Below are 22,333 nucleotides of genomic sequence, written 5' to 3'. Positions count from 1 at the left end.
CTGTGCTTTTTCCAGTGCAGATGTACTGATTTATATAGTGTAAAGTATGTTCTTAGTAGTTGAAAAATATTTTCAAGCTTTACACAGACTGGAAATTTATTCTGGCTTTCTATAATTTATTCTTGGCTTTTAAGTTGACTGCTATTGCCTCTGGACTACAGACAAATGTACCATAATCAAGTGGCTCTTTTCTAATTAGTTCCTAGAATGGGATCAAACACACAAGATTTTTGCAGAGATTAAGAAATCTAGTAATAGCAATTGTCACAAATCTAAGCCCAAGATGCTAATTGGATTTGGGGAAGATTGAACATCTAAATAAAACCTAAAGAGAAAACATATATTTCATTAAGAATATTCTCTGATAACTAATGAGGTACCTGTGCTTCACACAGGTTAGACTTCTGTTTAAACAATGAGCCCTTTAATGTTCTACTGCCATCACATATTAATCAAACTCACAAAAGTACCAAAATTAATGAAATTTTATTGGCAAAAATCAAGTTGAATGTGACCTATTTAATTCAACAGAAGCGAGCCTCAGTTTAGTTTATCAAAATACTTCAGTTTTCCAGCTGGATCTGGAATTATCTGTGCAAGAAAGAAAATGAAAATGTTAGTCAAAATCCAAAGCCACAAAAACACAGCAAACTATAAAGGCAGTAAAGCACAGTATTTCATAGTAAGATGCTACACAAACTCACTAGCCACACTGAAGAGTGATTTATCAGTTGATCTGGTACTAGATTACTGTTCATCTCTAAAGGTACCTAACAGCAGTAGCAGAGACATCCAACCGATTGAGGTATGAGAGAGTGCAGCCTACCAAAGGAAGAATTTTGACAGCTTGCCCCAAAAGCAAGATATTTTGGTAAATTAGTATCTGTAATCCAGAGGCTTAGAATTTACTTACAGTTCTTCCCTTGGCCACCACACTCTCATGGCTTCCTCTGGTTTGATCTAATTAAATCAAACACATTTAGAAGGCATGACTACATCTTTGAGAAAGGCTTTTTCAGCTACTCTGCTATTGTCTGCATCTTTTGCACACAGGAGGTGGACAATACTTATGTATTGCTTTAGATTATTAAACTGGCAGTGTTGGAGCTGTTAGTATCAGCAATGTGAGACTGTTTTTTAGAAAATATATCAATGTCATGTTATCTAGATGATCCTAGTTATGGAGGGCAGAAGTTTTCAGTGCCAAAATATGAATGTTGGGCCAACCAGCCCTGTTTCATTTCATAGTCTTAATATCCAGCTTCCCCCACTATGACACTCCTCTGCTGGCTTGAAAAAATTGACTCCTAGCCTCAAGTCATCCTAGGAAACTTTCACATCCAGCAAAGAAACACAGTTTAACATTCCACTGTTTTTTACTATCAAGTACAATGCTCACTAACTCTGCTTAGAGGCTGCTGGGATCTGGTTTTTGTTGAGCCAGCTCTTTAACAACAGTGCTCTGTCATCACCAGATGGTTCAGAAGGAAGCCACATGCTCAAATAAGTGACAGTGATCTCATCTGAACGAGGCAGCTCAGATCTCTGGAGAAAGTTTCATTATTCTGCTGAGGCTGCTCTGGGCCAGGGAACACAAACAAGCTCAATGAGTGTTTATGTGAACTCTGGCTCCTCTGCCTCCATCACATGGAGCCCAGGAGTAACAAAGAAGGGAGGGCAATTGCACAGCAAAGCAGTGCTCCCTGCTGGAGTGCCCATGGTGGCACTGCCTGTGGCACATACCACAGCAGCCTGGGAACTCTTATGTGTCTTTTTTTGGGAAGTGCCCAAGATCTGCAGTAGGAATCACTAAATATTTATATGGACAAATAACCAAGAAGATACAACAAACTCAAGAATTTTGTACTTTTCCTCATCAGGTGTTAACAGGAAAAAGTTCTTGATCACAAATTCACTGCTGATCAAGTGAATTTCGTTCACACACCAGAAGTTTGAAACAACTGGAACATGTCCAGTGTGAGGGAAACAATCCCCTAATAAAATCAATAGTAATCCAAATTGTCTAAGTTTAATAATTCAACATTACTCATACTTTCTCACTGAAAGTTGCTAAGATTTTGGATTTGGCCCTAGTAGAAATGACAACTGAGTGCTTGTTAGTACTACATGCATGTTAATATAAACAGTGACTTACTGTTTCACTGCCAGGTTTCCAGCCAGCGGGGCAAACTGAAAAAAAAAGGGACAAAGTTAGCTGAAGTATTTTTACACACACACACACTTTTGTGTGCTCAATATTCTCTTTCTGACCTTGAAGTAAAACACCATGAAGTGTCACATGTCAATATCTGAAACTATTAAAAGTGCAGTTTTCTTTACACGTGGGATGGTGACCTTAATGCTATACCTGACACCACCCACCACTTCTGTTACCTGAAAACTGCAGATCTCTGGATGGATGCCTCTGCCATAGTTTAATTCTTGTGCCCTTCTACACAAACTACTGGCAAAGCAGTATCTGAGAATAAACACCTATTCTACTAAAACAGAAGTTTTGCAACAAAATTCAGGTGACTACACAGACACCTACCTTTCTTTCATTAAAACCAGGACCAGGGGCATTCTTTAGCAGAGAGATAAGTTCAAACATTCCACAAGAGACTGATTTTACTTGTAGATTTGCTTAAGAGCAAAGGGATTGCAGCTCAGGGATGTGGCTGGGAGCACTGGGAGCACCTGTACAACTGCATATTCTGGAGTAAAGCTCTCCCTCTGAGGCTTCAGCCCAAGCAGTTATGTCACATTACACTGCTTTAAGACAAGCTGACAGACAAACTGTCCCACATGCTAGCAGGAATTGTGGAGAGCTGTTATTCTGTGCAAAGAAACCAATGAGGTATCTACAGAAGCTCTCCTCAACACTCACATAAAAGCTAGGAAAAAAGTGGTATTCTGGAAACACTGCAAATCAACATTATGTAAACTGGCTTTGTAACTAAATGTGGGTAAATTCCTTAGTTAGACTGCATAGCCTAAATATCAGCATCTATTTTTTCACATCTGTAGATGTGAAACACAGCAGAATAATGATTTGTACCTTCATATAAAGGTACTTTCAAATGCTGGCAACATTGAGTTGAACTGGAAGTTAAGCTGCTGAATGTGTATTCATATTTAAACAGATCTTCAAATAAATTATTTAAAGAAATGTGAAAAAGTTCACCCCATGCTTGAACTGGATGAATAAGAATTCTTGATACAAAGTAATGATCTGAAGACAGTAAAGTTTGTTGGGGAAAGATGATCACACAGCACTTGTACAGAAAACACAGGTTATGGTGCTATAATTTCCACACTACCACCATGTATCTTCAACATGGTGGTACTGTCACTGAATGGCACAGGACAAGAATGGCCTGCATCTCCATTCTTTTAGTATGCAAAAATGAACTGAAATATTTGGCCTCATTCTTCACAGCCTCATATTTTGTACAAATTTATGCTATTCAGACTAAGGAATGCTTTATGCTCTCATTCTCATGGATGTGAGGCAAAAATGTAAATTATTATTCTACAAATAACCTAAGGACCTGGGACCACGGAATCAAGCAGGGCAATCAAACCACTTCAGTCACTGTAAGAGGCCAGTCCTTAATGCTAATGAGCATCTTTCCTCAAAAAAAAAGCTAATACAGCTTCCAGGCTAAGTAAAACCAATATGGCAATATTTAAAAGAGCACCTTCTCCATGTTTGTCTGTGTACTGGAATGCTTGTACTAAACGAAGAGTTTCATCCACTGATCTCCCAACAGGAAGGTCATTCATTGTGATCTGTCGAAGGATTCTCTTATTGTCAATAATGAAAAGGCCTCTGTGGGGGAAAAAAAAAGTGTGTGTGTGTTAGGAAACAGAATTAATGATACTGGTGCTTTCACGCACTATTTTATGTCTGCTGGGTGGGAAGAATTTGATCTTTGCAAACACCATACAATACTCACCACCAGTAACTTACTATTCTTTACCTGCATCAGAGGACATGAGCTGAGCTCCAGTTAAAACATCAACAAAAAAGACACTTCTTTGTAGAACACAGAACTGAGCTCTGACAGGCCCTGACAGGGCATGCTGCAGGTGCTAGGGCATTACAGGGATCCCAAAAGAAACTATTCAGTTTTGGGCAAATGTATGTCTGTAGGTAACCTTGGTCTTGGCTTGCTCCTGGGAGGTCCCTGAGCAACTGCAGCTCTGGGGAATCCTGCATATTTGCCCTGCCCAAGGTATCTACTGATGCCTGCTGTTAAACAGAATATTAACCTTGACCCCTCTTCTGACTCATTATGATTATATTTTTTGTGTTCTTCAGTATTTGCTACTCGCCATAAATCCCCAAGTAAAAGCTGGTCTAAAAGAAAAATTTCAAATGATTCTTTAAATATAAAGCAGTATTACCCCAGCAAAAACTCAACCAAACTGCAACCCAGTGAAATACCTAAGTGTATGTCCTTGATCTTCCAGATAGACTCCATAATCCTTTGAAATCTGGTGTGTCAGATCAGAAAGAAGGGGAATCTTCATTGGTCCCAGTCCTCCTTGTTTACGAGGAGTATTAATCCTTTGAAGGAAAGGACACACAGATGTATTTCTCATACAGATTTATATTCCCTACACAAGTCAGAAGTCACAAACTACATCAGTATAGACAGAAGGATTTAGTGCAAGTGACATTTTTTCTGTTCTGCACACAAAGGAGATGAACAGTATTTGTGGTTTGAACAAAATGTTCAGTAGATCTTTTTCAGATTTTGGCCACATCTGTTAGTTATTACATTTTTCTTATTAGTTGCATTTGCTTTATGCCAACGTGCTCATGAGCTGGGACAATGTGAAGCATTTACTGATAGTTTCATTAATATTTTCTTTTTGTATTTATAGTATTTTTTTGACTGAGACACAACATATTGCAAGCAATACACATTAAACAAGCTTAAAAAATAAAGGTACTTTCACACACCAGGTTTAAAATTTATTTTAAGCATTTGTGTCAATAGCATCACAGTTTTACACATTATAATATGCCTACACAGGCTAAAAATTTGGGCAGTACTGTTCTTTTCCTAAGTGGAAATCATGAATAATGTTCAGTGAAAGACAAGAGGAAGATACATACCATGCTAAGTGAGTGAATTTTGAGTCCACAGAACATGCTACGACTTCAGTATTTATTGCTCTGAATTCTTCAATTCGATCACTGAAGGCAATTATCTCAGTTGGACAGACAAACGTACTAGATGATTTAAGACAAGATAAAAGTCAAAATTCCATGAGAAAGCCAGTAAATTCTCTGCCTAACTTGAAATGGTGTATTTATCACAAATTATTTCAGCTTTTGCTTATTTTTATTGCTTCTTCAAGTATTTAACCAAAATACTGCCTAACAAATCCTCCACGCTCAGACCACAGCTTAGTTACAAATGGATTATTTCTGAAGACTCTAAATCTACGGCTAATTTTACAATCTGGATTCAGAGCTTGTACCATTACTTTCTTTTAGACTTTATAAATGTGGCTGAATTTCAGCATGGTAAGCCAATTTTTTCAGAGGATCATACTGTAATTTGTTGTTACTGTGCACGTCTGTAAGTTTTAACTAATTTGTCTTCAACTTCTTCTATTACAGAACAACTAAAGTAGTAAAGCTAATGATGTTATAATATTAAAAGTAGTTATGCATCTCTGTCCTCTTATCTTCATTTTGTGGAAAAGAATGGGCTTGTCCCTTAAAATGCAGAGATGTTTTCACTCAATCAGTGAAGTTACTGCATTCTAAATAAAGGAGGTTAATGTTAAGTGCTCTTAGGATGTTACGGGATCGGCTTAAAGGGAAAATGCCACCTCTTGGATACACCATATACGCTCTAGAAAAAGTAGATGGGACACTTTCTTCTATTTGCAGCACTGATTTACAGCATCAAACAGAACACAGAGTCTGCCTGACTGGGTAACTGTAAAGTTGTTTGTTTTGTGTGGGGTCACAAATTAGTGGACACAGTTACTAGGACAAAGACTGTGTTGCAATTTTAGCAATGCATGATAAGAAAACAAATGCAGAGAATATGTTTTCTTCTGTCACTCCTTTCTTCTCCCCCAAACTCTTACCAAACAAAACCCCAAGACTTCAAAAAAAGAGAAGAATTATGAATCTAGCGTAGCTGCACTCAGTCTTGGTACGCCTACAGTGCTCTTACTTACAAGTCAAGAGGATAGAAGAAGAAGACAAGATATTTTCCTTCATAATCTGTTAACTTCAGCTCTTTAAACTCTCCATTGATGACTGCTGTTCCCTCCCAGTAAGGTGCTGGCTTGGAGACTGAAATGCAAAGAAAGTAGAATTAAAAGTCAGAATATAACACCTGTTCAAACCAAGCTGTCCAAGGACAGCTGTTCTTCCTGTTGCTTGGAAAACAACCTGCAGCACAGTTCTGAGCTGAAACTGCTTTCCAGCTCTAAACAGGGGCTTACAGAATGATGAAGAAATGAAGGCTTTACTACACATACAAAGTAAATATTTTGACCAACTTGTGCTCATACAGGAGCCCTGCTGATCACTGATAATCAAGGCAACACAAACCTTATCTGGGCCTACTGAACCAACCCTGTGTGCACTGCCAGCTCAAGGCACCTGCTAGACTGAATAGAAAGCTCTTTAATATTTCAGATACTTTAATTGCCTTGTTAGGAATAGCTGTTGGGAACCAGAAGCACAAGATAGTTCAAATTCACTTTGCTACTTTTTTAGCCATGGAAACCTCTCTGGAATTCTGGTCCACAAAAATTACATGCCACAATATGTTTAGAGACAAATGCCTAAAAATGCAGCATATGTTTATTAAATTACAACTCCTAAGCAAATTTTAACTTGAAGGCAGCTGTGTTTAAAAAATATCCAGTTGAAAAGCATGACATATTTACTATTCCTATCAGAAGGGATTAACCTTGAATTTAAAATATTAAAAATTAATCTGCCAGGTACTATTTTCATACTACTGTAAATTCAGAGACAAAGGACAGGGTATGCTGGAATGACAAGGTGATCTGAATACAATTGCCATACACTGACATACATCTCCAGCAAATTAGGGAAAAGCTTCTGAGAAAAATACGTGGAATCTTAAATATCTGGACGGTGCCTGAATTATTTGGCTCTTCTTTTCTTAGGACAACCCATGGCTGCAGAATATGTGAGCAAGGACACATAACAAGGACTTTCAGATTAGGAGGGAGAAGGAAAAGATATTAAACAAAATACTGTGTATCTTGACCCTTCCTAAATTAAGGTAATTGTTTTTGCAGTTATAAACATCTGCCTGTAATAACTTACATTGCAAAGAGACAAAAGCCCAAACAGTACTGGTTACAAATATCTTGGCTGCTTTTCCGTTTTTTTTTTTTTTTTTTTTTTTTTTTTTTTTTTTTTTTTTTGGTAGCATCTGCTTGCAAACGTTTCAAACAGAACGTACGCCCTGGCTCAGTAAAGGAAAAGGATTTGAAAGCTGTAAATTCTCACAGGGAAGATAATTTCGGTGTGATCTCTCTGTACTCTGTCCTGCAGGACGGGACTTTGAGCAGGTGTCCCTGAACACCTCACAGCGACGAGATTTACGGTGTTTGACACGGAAAGCCTTTAAACCGCAGCAGAGCACAGACACAAACCCGTGGCAAACCCGGCGCGGTGGCGGGGGTTACCAGAGGTGCCCGCTCATTGTTTCTGATCGCATCGTGAGCCCACAGCATTCCTGTGCATCCCCTGAAGCGCTTCCCTGAACTCGTTCGCCATTTCTGGAACCGCAGTACCCCGTGAGGCGGCGGCGGTGCCCACGATGGACACATAGGTCAGAAGGAGCTGGCGGGGGCCGGTCCGCCCGCCCCGCTCTCCCTCGCTCTCCGGTGCAGGCCGCGGGCAGAGCCGGCGTGGGGCAGGGCCGGCCCGGAGCCCCGCGCTCCGCCTGACGTGGCGCTGCCGCCGCCCCGCTCCGCAGCCCCGAGCGCTGCGGGCGCGTCCCCACCCGGCCCCGCCGCTCTCGCGGCCCCGGCCGCGCCCGCCACCTACTCTTGGCCTGGCTGAGGTGCAGCGAGTGGTCAGACACGGGCAGCCGCGCCGCCTCCCCGGGGTACACCTGCCCGCCCGCGTAGTAATGGCACTGCTCGTCCCCGCGCTGCCGCGCCGGGCGCGGCTCCTCCGCCTCCGCCTCTCCTCCCAGCGCCGCCGCCAGCAGCAGCAGCAGCAGCAGCGCGGGGCGCCGGGCCCCGGCCCCGCCGCCCGCCTCCATGTCCCGCCGAGCGACTGCACGTCCCCGCGGCGCGGCGAGGGGCGGCGGCGGCGGGGAGGAGCTTGGGCCGCACACTCCCGCCGCATGGCCGGGCCGGGCCGGCGGGCGGGGGCCCGGGGGGCTGGGGCTGTGCCAGCCCTGCACGGCCAGCCCGGGGCAGATCAGCCAGCCGGGGGCAGATCAGTCACCCCGGGGCAGAGCACAGCCACCCCGGGGCAGATCAGTCACCCCGGGGCAGATCAGTCACCCCGGGGCAGATCAGCCAGCCCGGGGCAGATCAGTCACCCCGGGGCAGATCAGTCACCCCGGGGCAGATCAGCCAGCCCGGGGCAGATCAGTCACCCCGGGGCAGATCAGTCACCCTGGGGCAGATCAGTCACCCCGGGACAGCTCAGTCACCCTGGGGCAGAGCACAGTCACCCCGGGGCAGAGCACAGTCACCCCGGGGCAGAGCACAGTCACCCCGGGGCAGATCAGTCACCCCGGGGCAGATCAGCCAGCACGGGGCAGATCAGTCACCCCGGGGCTGTTCAGTCCCCCCGGGGCAGATCAGTCACCCCGGGCCTGGCACAGGAACCGCAGCCTGGCACAGCCGCCCGGGCCCGGCCCTGTCCCCTCGTGCTGCGGCCTCGGATGAAATGGGGAATTATGTACGAGTGTAGAGAAAGAGGGGAAGGTACACATGTGTGATTGCAGAAGGAAGCTATGATTGTGAGAGGCTTCCCACCTGCTATCATCTCTTATCTGTGACAGCGTGGGCTCTGTGGGCACGGCAGCACTGGCGGTCATAGCCAGCTGTGCCAAGCACAGTTTTGCGTTCTGGCCTCATGAACACAGGCAGTGTGGAAAGGGGTCCTGCCTCAGGCACCAAACCATGAATTGTTGCCAGCTGGGCAGCAGCTCTGAACGGGCACCGTGCAGTGCACATGGTGACTGTGTAACGGTGTGGTTAGACGGAAATTAAATACTAGGTGCCTTAATTCACAGAATCAAGAATGGTTTGGGTTGGAAGGGACCTTTAAAGATAATTTTTTCTAGTACCCCTCTGATGGCGGGGTCATTTTCAGCTAGACCAGGTTGCTCAGAGCCCTGTCCAGCCTGACCTTGAATGTTTCCAGGGTTGGGGCATCCACCTCTGGTCAACCTGTGCCAGAGTTTTGCCATCCTCACTAAAAAATTTCTGCTTCATATTCAGTGTTAATCTACATTTTTGTAATTTGAAACCATTACTCCTTGTCCTATCACAATAGGCCCTGCTAAAAAGTTGTTCCCATTTTTCTTATAAGCCCCCTTTAGGTACTGGAAGTTTGCTCTAGGGTCTCCCTGGAGCCTTCTCCATGCTGAACAACCTCAGTGCTTACAGCAGAGATGCTCCAGCACCGTGATCATCTCTGTGACCCAGACGCCTTGGTTCAAGTTTGCCTTGTGAGAGGTCATTTTTCTCAGTGCTGAGTAGATTGTGGCTCATATCACAAAACAATGACACGTGTCACAGATAAGCATAGATAGAATGTAATTCCATCATGCATTTAATAACAACATTTTGAAGACAGTAAGTAGGCGGTGACAAGCACTTGGGAAGGCTTTGCAGCACAATTTCTCGTTGAACTAGGCATACCTACTGGACAGGGACAGGTCAGGTCATCGGTCAAGTGTATCAATTAAATTGTACTCAGGGTCCTTAAAAGTAAGAGTGTGAAAGAGCTGGAGCTGTCCCTTATCAAAAGGGTTGGCCTTTTGTGCTTTGAGCACTGTGGATGCCATCCTCTGGGATAACTGATGGTCTTCTCCAGTAGAAGTTCTCCAGACTGACAATGTCAGGAATGTCTGCATTGCAGCCTGTCTCTGCAGATAATTTGTGATAAATACTTCAAGGTGGTGTGGTACCTGTGCCAGAATGGACAGTACAATTTTTCTCAGGTTTTTTTTTTTTTTTCCCAGTGATACAAAACAGGCATATAAAGACCAGAGGCAAAAGAAAATGCTGATGTCCATTTTCAAAGAATAAAGGCTCTGTAAAAGAAGAAAAGGATTAGCAAGGCACCTGTGATTATATGTTGTGTCTTGAAAAATTCCAAATATTTCTGTGGTTTCCTGCAACAGATTTCACTCTTTAGAAAGATACTTCACAAAATTAAATTCACAGGAGTGGGAGAAACAAGATCTTGCAGGTGTGCCTGGACTTCTTAACCTATGATTTTAGCGTTCCTTTCTCCCAAAGCTCTGCCTTCTCTCCAGAAGGGTCTGCTTTTCTTTCCCATCTCTTGTGGTATTTGCCTTTAAGCTCCTGTCTAGGTTCTACAAGTAAGGGAAAGCTACTCATATCCTTACTGCCACAGTGACAATCTTCCTTGGTTACATTTGCCCACCTGAAGGATGGGATTGAAGATTACTGAGGGTCAGAAGTGTAAAGAACAATCCTCTGATGAGTACGGGAGCAAAACACCTGCACATTTACCAGGCTTGATCAGCATGTGTGGAATGATGAAAAAATGTAATAAATGTCTGCCTAAAAGGGAAACGGACTTGATGGCACATGAGATCCCCTTGTCCTGTTTTTTCCCAGGGAGTTGGTGGTTGCTATTCCCTGTTTATACCTCTCCAAGTGTGGAAAGCAGGATGAAACCTGTTCTTTTCAGTGCTGGTGTTTTGAGTTTGACACCCCTCCCCTATCAAGGTCATGTCATTAAAAGGAGGGTGAAAAAACCCCATTTGCTCATGTTAAGCACTCTGGCTGTGGTGAAAAAAGCACTTAAACAATCTGTGTACTCCCACTGATCCCTGAATCAGATGAGCTTTACATTTAAGCTTGCTGAAATGTGTTGATAGATTACTGTCTTACATGATCTAACTCTAGTAGCACTGAATTTAATATCAAGCTTTCCTCAATCTCAGTGCTCATAAGAGAAGTGGCAGTCATGGCCTCTGAATTCACAGCGAAAGTTATTTTGGTTGGCCCTGCTCTTTTCTTTGTGCTGGTGTTTTGAGCTGTAGGAAATGGCAGCGATTTGAAAGGTAGGCATACAGTGAGGTTGAAAAAAAAAGGTATGCACTTTGCATAATGTTAATGTCCTTCAGTTGAAAGATATTCCCACGTATCTCTAAATGAGAGAGAAAACCAGAGAAAAATCAATGAAGTAAAAATAGAAAAAAGCAGGCCTCTTGTGAGTGGAGAAAATGCTGAAGGAAAAAAAAAAGGGTTTTATCTGCAGAATATGTTAGTTTAATAGCAGTACTCTGAGGTTCATATGTGATTAAGTATATATAGGCATGGAACGGAGTTCAAAAGAGCAATAAGAAAGACTTTCTGGTTGATGCTGTACTCTCAAGACTTCTGCAAATGATATTAAAAATGAAAAAACCATAAATGGAATCCAAGATGAAATCCAAATATATATCACTCTTCAGTGTCTAAATGGAGAAGATGGGCAGCAATCTTTCTTTTCTCAGTGATTAAATACTCGATTGAATGCTGATTGTTGTGTTTAAATTGGTGATATTAAGTGATGCTATTAAAATATGATAAGAGAAACACTGTTACATTCATCCTCACACAGCTCATCTGAAGCTAGGAAGGCTTAGCATGTGTAAAGGGAATTCTTTGAAATCCCTCCCTTCCCTACTGCACTCAGGCAGGGTTCCTCCTGTCACACTGTATCCAGGCCCGTCAGGAAGGTTCAGTTTTGGCAAAGGGCTGGATAGTGGCAGGGTGTCATTGCCACAGTGGCACTGAAGTTATGGAAGCAGGGAGTGATTTATGCTACTGAAGCAGTTTAGAAGGGGTTGTAGAGGTTCTTTGTGGTGATAAAATTACCTCACTGCAATTTAAATGATCAAACATAAAAATATCTTGGAAAAATTAGTGTAATATATTTTAGCAAGATACTTGTCACCATTTCCTGGAACAGATGGAGCAGATGTTCAATATTGTGCTGGTGAAACTAGCAGTTGGTTTTATCCTCCTCATGGTTTACAGGGACATTTTAACAAATATATTGCATTGCTCATCATGCATGACAAAAAAATCTATAGCATAGGAAACTTTGCTGGAGAAAGGAGGGTAGAAAACATCTGTTTTGTGAGAGAGATTGGAACAGAATGACCATAACTAAAATTAACAATTAGAGAAGACCTCCCTTTGGCTCTTGCTAAGGCCAGACTGGTGGGGTCAGCTGTGTGTGTGCTGGCTGCAAAGGGGCCTTGAAGAAAAAGTGTGTCAGGCTGAGAAGTGCTGGGTGGTGCCATTTGCTTTAACAGGAGCTGCATCCTGACTTCTGACTGCTGCTTGTGTTGTCAGCTAGAGGAAGCAGTATGACTGAGTAAATATAAACATAGACTTTGTAAAATCTGCCACTTTATACTACAAAAGCATCATAGATATGTTTATTCCTGCAGCCTACCTTTGGGGAATACATTAGTGTGTAGAGATGAGTTTATGTTTTTCCTCTGCAAACACACCTGCCATAGAAAAATTCTGCTTCATTTCTTTTCCTTTCTCCTCCAGCTAGCTCTGCTTCCTGTGTCACTGGTGTCAGAAACCCTGCAGGGCCTGTGTGATAGGAACAGGGCAGAGCACGTTACTGCTGTGTTTGACTGAGCATGACAACAAAGGGTGGCTGGTGCTGCTAGTCACTGTGGGAGGGGGGAGTATGGTTTCTAAAGCACCTCCTCCTTCCAAGCTTCTTTCTACCTCTGTAAGTGCTGACAGAACCTACAAGTCTGTGAACAAAAACAAACCTTGTGAAACCACCTTCTTGAGCTGACAAATCACGTAGTCCTTGCAGGACCTTTGGCTGTCACCTGGGGGTGGATTACAAGTGTGTTTATGCTCTGTCTCATTTTTTCTTCCTTTAATAAGTATGCATTCAAAGAAAGTGCCCAAAACATCTCTGTGCACTAGAACGATTTTTGGACAGCTGTACTGACGAGGACAGAGAAAGTCAGTGCTGAACAGCACCTGTTAGACATATGCTGTTCTCTGCAAGTCAGTGAACTGTGAAGGACACTTGAGGAATTGCACTGGAAAGCCAGCGCTGGACGTCTGGACCTGCTGTTGGCAGCATGCTGCTGCTGTGTGCCCTGAGACTGTCACAGCCAGGAGCTTGCTAGCCAAAATCACCTAGCTAGCTTTGTGTGCTGGTGCTGAACCTTCCCCCACAGAGCAGTAACCCCACTGTGCCAAGTGTGGAGATCTCCATCAGTGACATTCACAGGGGTTCTCAGGCTCCTGCCCTCAGGTCCCACCTTTGGTTCTGCCTTTTCAGATCTGAACTGAGCTTAGAGCACTCTGAGCTCAGTCAGCCTTTGGGAAAAGGTGGAAAATTTGTCACCTCTCTGCCCAGACAAAGCAAAGCTATGTCTTGTCCGTGCAGGTGTCTGAGCCACAGCCTCAGGGATGCAAAGAAGCCCTGTGGCAACCCAATTTCATATTCTCTCAAACCAGAATGGGGACAGATATTGCTGATGTTTATTGGTGACACCTCTTCTGTGGGTAGCCACTAAGGCTTGCTCAAGCTTATGGGTGTGTCTTGCATTTGGGCAGTGAAGTAAAATGGAATATTTAGCTATTGTCAGAAAATAGACCCCGCTATCCGAAGCATGGGTGATCCCATAATGTATGTAGGAGAGAAGGCTGCATTCCCACGATGCTGGGATAATGTGGTCATAAAGATCTCCCAACTCCTCTTGTTATGCGGCCTGTCTGTGCCTCTCCACTTTATCTTGCAAAGCTCTTTATATTATCTATTTTTTTGCAGTGAAATACCTAAATTTCCTTTTCCCTTCTATTTGTACCTATGAAAGAGAAAAATGGCTTGTCATGAGAAATATTTATGCGCCTTGATGTGTCAGTCACTTTTACATTGCTCACTAGATGGCAGTATGATGCTTGTTATACCAATCGAAAGAACTGAAGTCATCTGTTCTCCAAGTGTCTGAAATTCCCTAAAATCTGGGGATCTGGTATTTTCTTCTCGAAAATACAAAGCCCACTGGAGTGGGAAATACAAGTTGAAATATATATTCAGTCCTTGCAAACAACCCCAGTTCCTGTGAACTTGTTACAACAATCAAGCTTATTTTCAGCTTAATTTTTCAGTAAAAAGTTTACTCTATTGAATAAACTCTGAGACTGAAGATGCTGGTGATACCACAGTAGTCTCTTGAAAAGGAAGAAAAAATAATAAAAAATCCCCAAAAAATTCTGGTGAAAGAGGTGAAGATGTGCAACAGAAAATGAGTTTTAATCTGGTCACTGTGGAGTCCTGAAATCAATACTGGAATTTTGTTTCTGCTTCCTTTTTTGCTAGCTACACACAGTTTTCTGGGAGTTTAGGAGGCAGTCCAGAAAGCTGTCATCTTTACTTTAACTGATTGGAGTTCAGATCTGAACAGACCCTTGTTCTCTGCTCTTTCAGAAATCTCTGTGCTCCATTTAGAATTGCTGTAAATAAATGAAGTCTTCACCTTTTTTATGGTAACATTCTCACCTATCCCAGTTCAATTTTACAAATATTTCAGAGGTTCAACAGCTATAGCTTGCCTGCTTGGTCTAATGCAAGGACATAGAGGTTTCCTTACAAGGCAAAATTTCTTAATAATTGAAAGTGAAATGGACTTGATATTCATGTTCCTTGGACCATAGGTGTAAGTCTTAAGTCAGATAAATCTGAAGAAGACTTAAATAAATAGTTTAATTTAGCATATAAGTTGTGTAATAAACTGTAAATTACTTTGGGTTAATGCTAAAGTATCTCCTGTTAGAGTCAAAGCTCTTTCTGTGTTTTGATTTGTCAACTTTCCAAGTGGCCTTGGGAAAGCTGTGCCTCTGTGCAAGAGTAAATATTTGATCAACCACAACTAAACTTGAAATCTAGTGCTGTTGTTTTCTAATGATTAAAGGAAAAAAGTCCATGGTACATGGATATGAGTTTCATTTATTATTGCATGTTTACTCATTTTTAAGAAAGGCATCATTCTTAGACGTTTGGGGAAGTTTGCAAGTTTACAAATTCTTAAGTGAAAGCATAGGGATTTCAAGATACTATAGGTACACTTGAAATATACTACCTGTGTGCAAAGCATTTATCTGTTTATACCCTGCAATCTCATTCTCCATTACAGAATCAAAATATGGACAAAAATGTTTAGAAAATACTGATACCTGCTACAGTTGGGTGCAGCTGCTTTTCTTTTCTGCTGCTCTTGAAGCCTAAAATAAAGCACAATGTAAAACTTGCACGCTTAAATCGTAATACAAGAATCAGATCCAGAATACTCTGACTGTTTTCCTCAGTATGGGGTCTAAAGAGATGAAAAGGGGAACGAGCTGGTTCACACCATCGTGTAATCTGAAAATAAAGCAGCACTTCTGCATGAGCACAGTTAATGCTCCCTGTGCCATTCCAGGCATGACCCAAAGCCTGTCCCTGGACTTGGGGATGAGTGTATCTGAACCACTCCCCAGCTGCAGCTGTCTTGTCAAAATTTGTGTCATCTCTGTCATTCACTGCGTGGGAGGTGCTGCCGAATAATTCCCCCCGTTTTAAAAAAGATTTTAAAACTTTCTAAGATTTTGAAGATGGTAAATGTTGCTGAGATATATAAAATGATGTGTTGACCTTCTGCACACGTAGCTGTTGCAAGGGATTATTCCTCAAGCCTACGCTTTGCAATACTTGCTGTGAGCAACTATTGAGTGAGCTGAAGTTGCCAGTTAAGAAAGCTGATAACACAGAATAGTTCATAGAGCAGAGTTCCTCTCTTAGACCTGGGTGTTGATTTCTGAGATAAGTTTTCTGCCAGATGGTATTTTTAATGGAAATGAAACAAGAAGCATTAAAAAAAAAAAAAAAAAAAAAAAAGAAGAAAAAAAAAAAAAGAAAAACAAAAACAAAGAAACAAACAAACAAAAACCCCACAAAACCAGTGAGATTCTATATCTCCTCATCATCCTGTAGGAAAGCAGACTTCAAGGTCATTTGCAACATTTGCTGCCATTTCTCAAAGGCCTGACGTGATGCCTTTTTGTCCTGGTGAGTCTGCAGCCACATTACCAGACTGGAGTCCCTTAATGTTTAGCAAGAAATAATTCATTTTAAAAATGCCTCGTTAAAAGTACCTGACATAATATCTTCAGTCACGTCACTTTTGTTACCCATGTGGTCAGTTTTTTTACTAGAAAGCCATCTAGGAACTGTTATGTCCAGTTGGCATCAATACTGAAAGGCTTGGCTGGCCCATGAGCTTTGTGCTCTGCTCTTCCCAGGCAGCAGCAGAGCCCCTTGAGAGTCACCTGCTTGCTGTGCCTGGATGTACTTGAGTAGGGCACCACAGCAAACCACTGTTTATATTTGCCAAATTGTTTGTTAAGGGTCAGTAGTTCATTATATTCCCAAGCCACTTTGTGCTTCAGTGCATTCTCATTCCCATCTCGGTGCTCCTGGGTGCTTCTGATAAAGGCAGGAAAGCTGGTGTGGGGTTGTTGTTGTGGAGGAAGGGATAGACTTTCCCCAGTATGTCCTGCCTCACAGAAGGGTTTCTTTGAAAAATTGCAAATAGAGAGCAAGGAGAAGGCTCTAGATGACAGAACCTGGTCAGTAAATGTGCTAAATCCTTCTGCACCCACTCAAAGAAAGCAGAAGTCTGTCCTGTCTGGAGCTACAGGAGCTGTCTGTTTTTCAGAAGCTGTAGAGATTTTGCTTTTAGCCTGAACATTCATGGTGTGAGCCCTGCTGGTGGTGACAGCAGTGCTTCCACAATGGGAGAGAGTGAGCTCTGCTGGGCAGCAGGGATTGCTTCCCAGCAGAGCAGCCAAAACTCTCCCTCTTTCCTCGCTCCTCAGAGCGAGCCAGATAACAGCCCCAAGCCTGGAAGGAAGAAATAGTGAGTCCTGTGCCTTGAGCTTCTGTGCAGTGTTGCTAAACTCAGATGCTGGGGGGCTGGAAGATGGAAAGCAGTAGCAGTAATAGACTTGGAGATCTTTGGACTTGTCTGGTTCCTGGTGTGTGTGTAGGGTTCACATGTCTGGGTTTCCATGGAGGCCCCAGATGGCCGTTCTTCTAAATGAAAGGTGAGCTTTCATGTCATTGTGAGACATTTGAAGGAAGGACTTTGGAGAAACAAGCAAATACTGTGATGTTCATGAACAACTGTGCCCAGTGCTTGGGTGGCTGAGAGCAGAAGAGCAAGGAGGACCCTTTTGCCACGGGTCAGATGTGGCTGTGGTTCTTACATGAGGTTTGTGTCAGGACAGAGTGTGCAGGGTCTGAGCAGCTGCCCTGCTTTGCCTGCAGGCTTGTCCTGCTTAGGGCTGGCTGAGGGAGAGGCCAGCAGCTCCTTCCCTCCTCCCTTCCCCAGCAGAAAACTGCTGCTGGGAGATGCAGCAGGGTCAGGGCCATTTTCAGAGGCATCACCGGGAGTCTGGCATTACCCTGCTCCCACTCAGCCCAGCAGATGCTGCCTCTGACCTGGTTAAACACCTCAAAACAGCTGGACCAGGCTTGAGTTTGGAGGAACATTCTTTCTGAAAGATTGACTCAGGCACCTGAGGAAATTAGTGTGGAAGAAAGACTTGGGAAAACTGAACTGAATCTGAGCATCAGCAATGCATCAGGAGACACAAATATTGCTAAAATATATGAAATGAAAGTTAGTGGAAAAAGTTAAATGTTTAGTGAAGCATGAGAGCTGGAAACATTGCTATGGTTATTAGGTTTTAATTAGTTGGAAACTGTTCAAGCTTGGTTTCTGTGCAGTGATTGTCCTAATGTGGTTGGGTTTGGGATCTGTGGTTTCTGAATTTTCCTTTCTTTATGAGTTCTAAGTCCTGAAATATTAATTGTACATGTGTCGTTCTGGCTTCTGGGGTGCTGTGGAGGGAGATATTTTGTATACAAATTCTGCAGTAAATTATACCAGTTACTGTCTAGTGGTACTTACTGTAGCCCCAGGGATTTAAGTGGTCCTGCTCAAAAGACATTTCATGTGAAAGGAGACATTTGAGGGTGTTTCACAACCGGGAAGTAGTGCCACCTTAGCTGTTTCACCTTTCAATATTAAAAAGACTGAGAAACTCAGGGCCTGTGTTTTTACAATGCTCTGTGAGCACACGTGGCCTCTATCTGTACATGTACACACACAGACACCTAAGTGTGTCAGTGAAAAAACTCAAGTATTTTTCTTCCACTGAAAGGTTTCACCTCCTCAATTGAGAATAGTCCATTATTATTAACATACTTCATAATACCTCTTTTCAGGGACAGGAATATTTATAATCCCTGGTCTCATTTCACATTAGTGAATACAGATCTACCTGTTAACTAGTGCATTGGACCTGGAATTAAAAAGGTATATTTTGGGCATCACTGTGTGTCTGTTTTCCAATTCCTTGCTTGGAAGTCTTTATCTTTGCTATCTTATCTGATGCCTTCTGGAAACAATTTTCCCTTAACACCACTTCATAAATTTCAGCATACACTAGACTGGAGGTTCTGGGCCATTTCTCACATTTTGTAATGAATTTTCTGATTGAATTCTTTTACAGATAGCATCTCATACATGCAAAGCAGTGCCTAAGATCCTGGTGGATTTTTTACTGATTTTACGTATGCATCTTTAAGAACTTGTGATATATTCAGAAAAGCTAAGTTGCCACTGAAATGTGCACATTTGTGTTTTCCAAGGCATTAAATGAAAAATCTGAAAAGGGCTAAGAATAAGATAAGAATAAGCCTATCAAAATAAAACCAGGTAAAATTAGGAATCAAGTGTGTTTGCGTAGTTAAATTTTATTTGGAATAACCACAACAATTTGAAATAACTACCAGATCTGTTGTCAAATAGCTGAATGTTATTAGAGAAACTCTGTCACTTACATTAATTTAATTAATGCCTCAGGCTTTACATGAGTAGCCATAACACTAAGATGATTAATCTCTGATTGTAAAAGGAAGCACTGGTATAGTTCTGTGGGTTCAAAATTTTCCTCACTGGGCAACCCACATGAATTTTAATTTGGAGTTTCTTTAAACCTTCTGAAAAGATAGTTCCATCATGTCATGTTCTTCAGAATGACTGAATGTGGGGGAGAAAGGCAGGGGCCTCTCCCCTGTGAGGGCAGATCCCAGCCCCCTCCATGAGCTCCAGCAAGTCCTGAGTTCCATGGAAGGTGCAGCCTGGCTGCAGGAGAGGTCTGGCTGCTCAGGGAAGGGTTATTCTCTGGGGGTGTTTTGGGCACTAAAGGTGTGCAAGTAATTCACAGAACCGAGCAGCTGCAGAAAAAAGCAGGAGTGTTAGTGGAGGAAGAGTCGTGATGAGAGGGACTGTGCTGCTGTAAGGCAGCATGAGTGACTGTGTGTTGAAGGCACTAAACCAGGAATCCCTGGTGAAGAAGCAGGGCTTGGCATCGTTCAGAAGGGCTTAGCAGGGTCTTGTTTGCATGGTTAGGGCTGGAGGGTCATTGCAAGCACTGCACTCTCAGATTCAGCCAACTTTCAGTAGTGGAACAGGAATTCTTGCACCTCTGCCGCACACATCTACTCTAGTGCAGGAAGGGAAAATAGCAATTTGTCACCTGTATTTAAAAAGGACTTTGGAAACATGTCAGTGTGGCTTTTGTCAAGAGAACTTGGGTCTGAGAGAAATCCACTGCTCTTTGTCTGAAGCACTGACATGAGCGTGGATTAGGGTGATTTGGTTGGTACAGTGTGCTCAGATTTTCCTAAAGCTTTTGATAAGCTCCTCAGTCGAAAGATCCTAAAGAAGCAAAACATTAGCAGGATGAAAGGAAAGTTCCCTGCTGGAAATGATGTGAGGAGTAGGAATAAACAGTCAGGTATTTCAGTGGGAGATAACAAGTGGAATCCCACAGGGATCTGCACTGAGTTCTGTGATGTCTGGTGTATTCTAAAGTGGTCTGGAAAATGTCCTAAATAGTGCTGGATGCTTCTTTGACTGAGTTATTAAGGGTAAGAAAAATAAAAATCTACTTTTAAAAACATGGTGAGTGGCATTGCAGTAAAATGGCAGCCTGCATTTTGTGCCAATAACCACGAGATAACGCACATGGGAAAAAATAAACCTGACAGTCCAATGCTGAAATGGGCTTTAAAGCACCTATTGTGACTCAGGGAAGAGCGCTCAAATTAGCTGTCAGTAATTCTAAGAAATGTTGGCTGAGGGCAGAGCAATGCTCAAAAGCAAATGGATTGTCAGAAATTGCTAGGGAAGACACAGCAAACAAGATAATTATTTTGCTGTGCATTCACCTCTTGATTACTGTGCGCTGTTCTGGTCTGCACGTATAAGAAAAGGTATGCCAGTGTTCAAAGGGGCCAGAGAAACCTGACAAGTGTTTTCACAAACAAAGAACAGCTTCTGAATTGAGATTGATTAGATAGACTCTTTAGATGGGAAAAGGGAGGGTGGAAAGGCATGCGATAGCGGTGGTTAAAATCATGAGTGGCACGGGGAAAATAAGTAGCAAATGATTGTTTGCATTTCTCCCAGAACAAGAACAAGGGACATCAGGTGGAATTAGTGGGCAGTGGCTTAAGCAAACAACAGCAAACTTGGTCCTTGTGGTGTGTGATTAAACTGGAACCAGTCTTACAGTATCTGCTGGGTGTCAAGAGGTTAGATGGGCTCAAAACCAATCAGGCAAATTAACAGAAGAAGTAAATCTATCAGGGACTAGTAGGCAAGAAGATGACATTTGTGCCTGAAGAGCTGCCTGCGTGGCAGGCTCTGGATATGGGGAGGAGACAGTGGAGAAAATGACTGCATGGTTACCCCTTCTAAAAATTGTTTGCCTTGGTATCTGCTGCTGGCTCCTGTCAGTAGGTGGACCTTTGATTTGATCCAGTAGAATTCCTCTGTATAATGTTTCTGTTTAATTTTTTTTAATGTTTTTGCACATAAAATATCTCAGATACCCACAGGGTCCCAAGTTTTGATCCCTACCTAATTTAGACCCAGCCTGGATGTCACTCGGAGTCTTGAGAGAGAACGTGTTTGGAAGGTCTCACTGATCCAGCCACCTGAGAAGGTGAGAGCCCTGGGGAGCCTCTGGGAATGGAATTTGGTTCCTTGTGGGATAAGTAAGTAAAATGAATACCAGTGCTGCATTGGGTTTTCCTTCGTCCTGTAATTCAATGATTTATAATTGTCTGAAGAGTACCTTTTGCATTGTACAGTTTATTGTTCTGCTTTCTGAGCTTGTGTATAACATGAATGTGCAGGAGGAAGCCAACATATTGTCATTGGTTAGAGAATGCCCCTTTAAAGCAGTGATAAAATTACTCTGTAGCTAGAAGTGTGACCATGGGAACTGCATTTTGATACCATGAGAATGTCGAACTAGAGTTAAATTGAATGTCTGTTTCTTCAAGGAGGGTAAATTTAATCAGCTGCTCAAAATCAAATTAAGGGGGAAATCAGTTTGGAAAAACACAAGAATTACAATATAGCTAATGACCTGAGGTAATACTGGCAAGAAATTTGCTTTCACATTATAAAATGAAAAATTGTTTCTCTAAGAGGGAACTGCTTGCAGCTCGTGATTGCCTACGGTAGTTCAGAGCCCGGTGTTTCCTTGAGAGAACAATTAAAATGTGCCGCCCTTCCACCATTTACTTCCCCTCTATTATAGTAGTAATACCAACAGTTATTATAGTGTGATCAAGCCTGTCAGTGTTTCTATCACAGTATTATTTTCTAACTTGGGTGTTAAGCTGGAAATGTTTTCCCAGCCCAGCCTGAAACAGCCTCTTGCAGCTGGTGGTCCATGAGTGATCCACAAGTGTCGTGCCTTTTGCAGAAATACAGGCTCTCCTACAGCATCAGCCCTTACAGGAACCATCTCTACAGCTGGGAATAGAAAGTGAATGCTGGGTTTGACCGCATCTTGCTGCAGACAGAGATTTGGACTTTAATGTACAGATTATTTTGATTAACATGGGTGAGTAGAGGGGCCTTATTCAGTGTGGTTGAAAGGGGGAACATCTTCCCCTGCTGATTTACTTCCAATACAAAGGGAAGACACTGAA

At 42.6% G+C, this 22,333-nt stretch overlaps 2 protein-coding genes and 1 long non-coding RNA gene across 10 annotated transcripts in view; 1 reads left to right on the top strand and 2 right to left on the bottom strand.

Moving 5' to 3' along the window:
• Positions 1–467: 467 nt before the first annotated feature.
• On the bottom strand, positions 468–8,349 carry PRDX4 (peroxiredoxin 4). Of its 2 annotated transcripts, XM_063392960.1 has the most exons (8): positions 8,069–8,349; positions 6,211–6,328; positions 5,129–5,245; positions 4,451–4,573; positions 3,702–3,832; positions 2,156–2,190; positions 914–960; positions 468–591 (listed from the first exon to the last, which is right to left on the bottom strand). In XM_063392960.1, the coding sequence occupies exons 1-8, from the start codon at positions 8,286–8,288 to the stop codon at positions 588–590; spliced, it is 795 nt and encodes a 264-aa protein (XP_063249030.1). In that variant the 5' UTR covers positions 8,289–8,349; the 3' UTR covers positions 468–587. The 2 variants fall into 2 exon arrangements, with proteins under 2 accessions (XP_063249030.1, XP_063249029.1); XM_063392959.1 differs by lacking the exon at positions 914–960 and having other exon boundaries at positions 8,069–8,348.
• A 1,849-nt stretch (positions 8,350–10,198) lies between these two features.
• PTCHD1 (patched domain containing 1) overlaps positions 10,199–22,333 on the bottom strand; it is a 115,024-nt gene continuing 102,889 nt past the window's right edge. For all 7 annotated transcript variants that reach the window (XM_063392944.1, XM_063392946.1, XM_063392947.1 and 4 more), the window contains 2 exons: positions 15,451–15,498; positions 10,199–10,301 (listed from right to left, as the gene is read on the bottom strand). The gene's annotated coding sequence lies outside the window, so the exon portion shown is untranslated. The remainder of the gene's footprint in view (positions 10,302–15,450; positions 15,499–22,333) is intronic.
• The window catches only part of LOC134548305 (uncharacterized), a 37,468-nt gene continuing 35,983 nt past the window's right edge, over positions 20,849–22,333 (top strand). Inside the window, exon 1 of the long non-coding RNA XR_010079743.1 lies at positions 20,849–21,333. This is a non-coding gene — a long non-coding RNA (uncharacterized LOC134548305). The remainder of the gene's footprint in view (positions 21,334–22,333) is intronic.

This window comes from Prinia subflava, chromosome 3, assembly GCF_021018805.1.
Source record: "Prinia subflava isolate CZ2003 ecotype Zambia chromosome 3, Cam_Psub_1.2, whole genome shotgun sequence".
NCBI classification, from domain to species: domain Eukaryota; kingdom Metazoa; phylum Chordata; class Aves; order Passeriformes; family Cisticolidae; genus Prinia; species Prinia subflava.
The sequence above is the reverse complement of the archived record's forward strand: the minus strand, read 5'-3'. Positions and strand labels throughout refer to the sequence as shown.

Bases quoted from the DNA above. Each gene is read 5' to 3' on its own strand.
- PRDX4 (XM_063392960.1), bottom strand. From the start codon at position 8,288: ATGGAGGCGGGCGGCGGGGCCGGGGCCCGGCGCCCCGCGCTGCTGCTG. The intron at 4,574-5,128 runs GTATGTATCTTC...TTTCCTTCAAAG, and splicing joins AAATTCACTCACTTAGCATG to GATTAATACTCCTCGTAAAC. The intron at 961-2,155 runs GTAAGTCACTGT...TGATTTAATTAG, and splicing joins GGAAACCTGGCAGTGAAACA to ATCAAACCAGAGGAAGCCAT.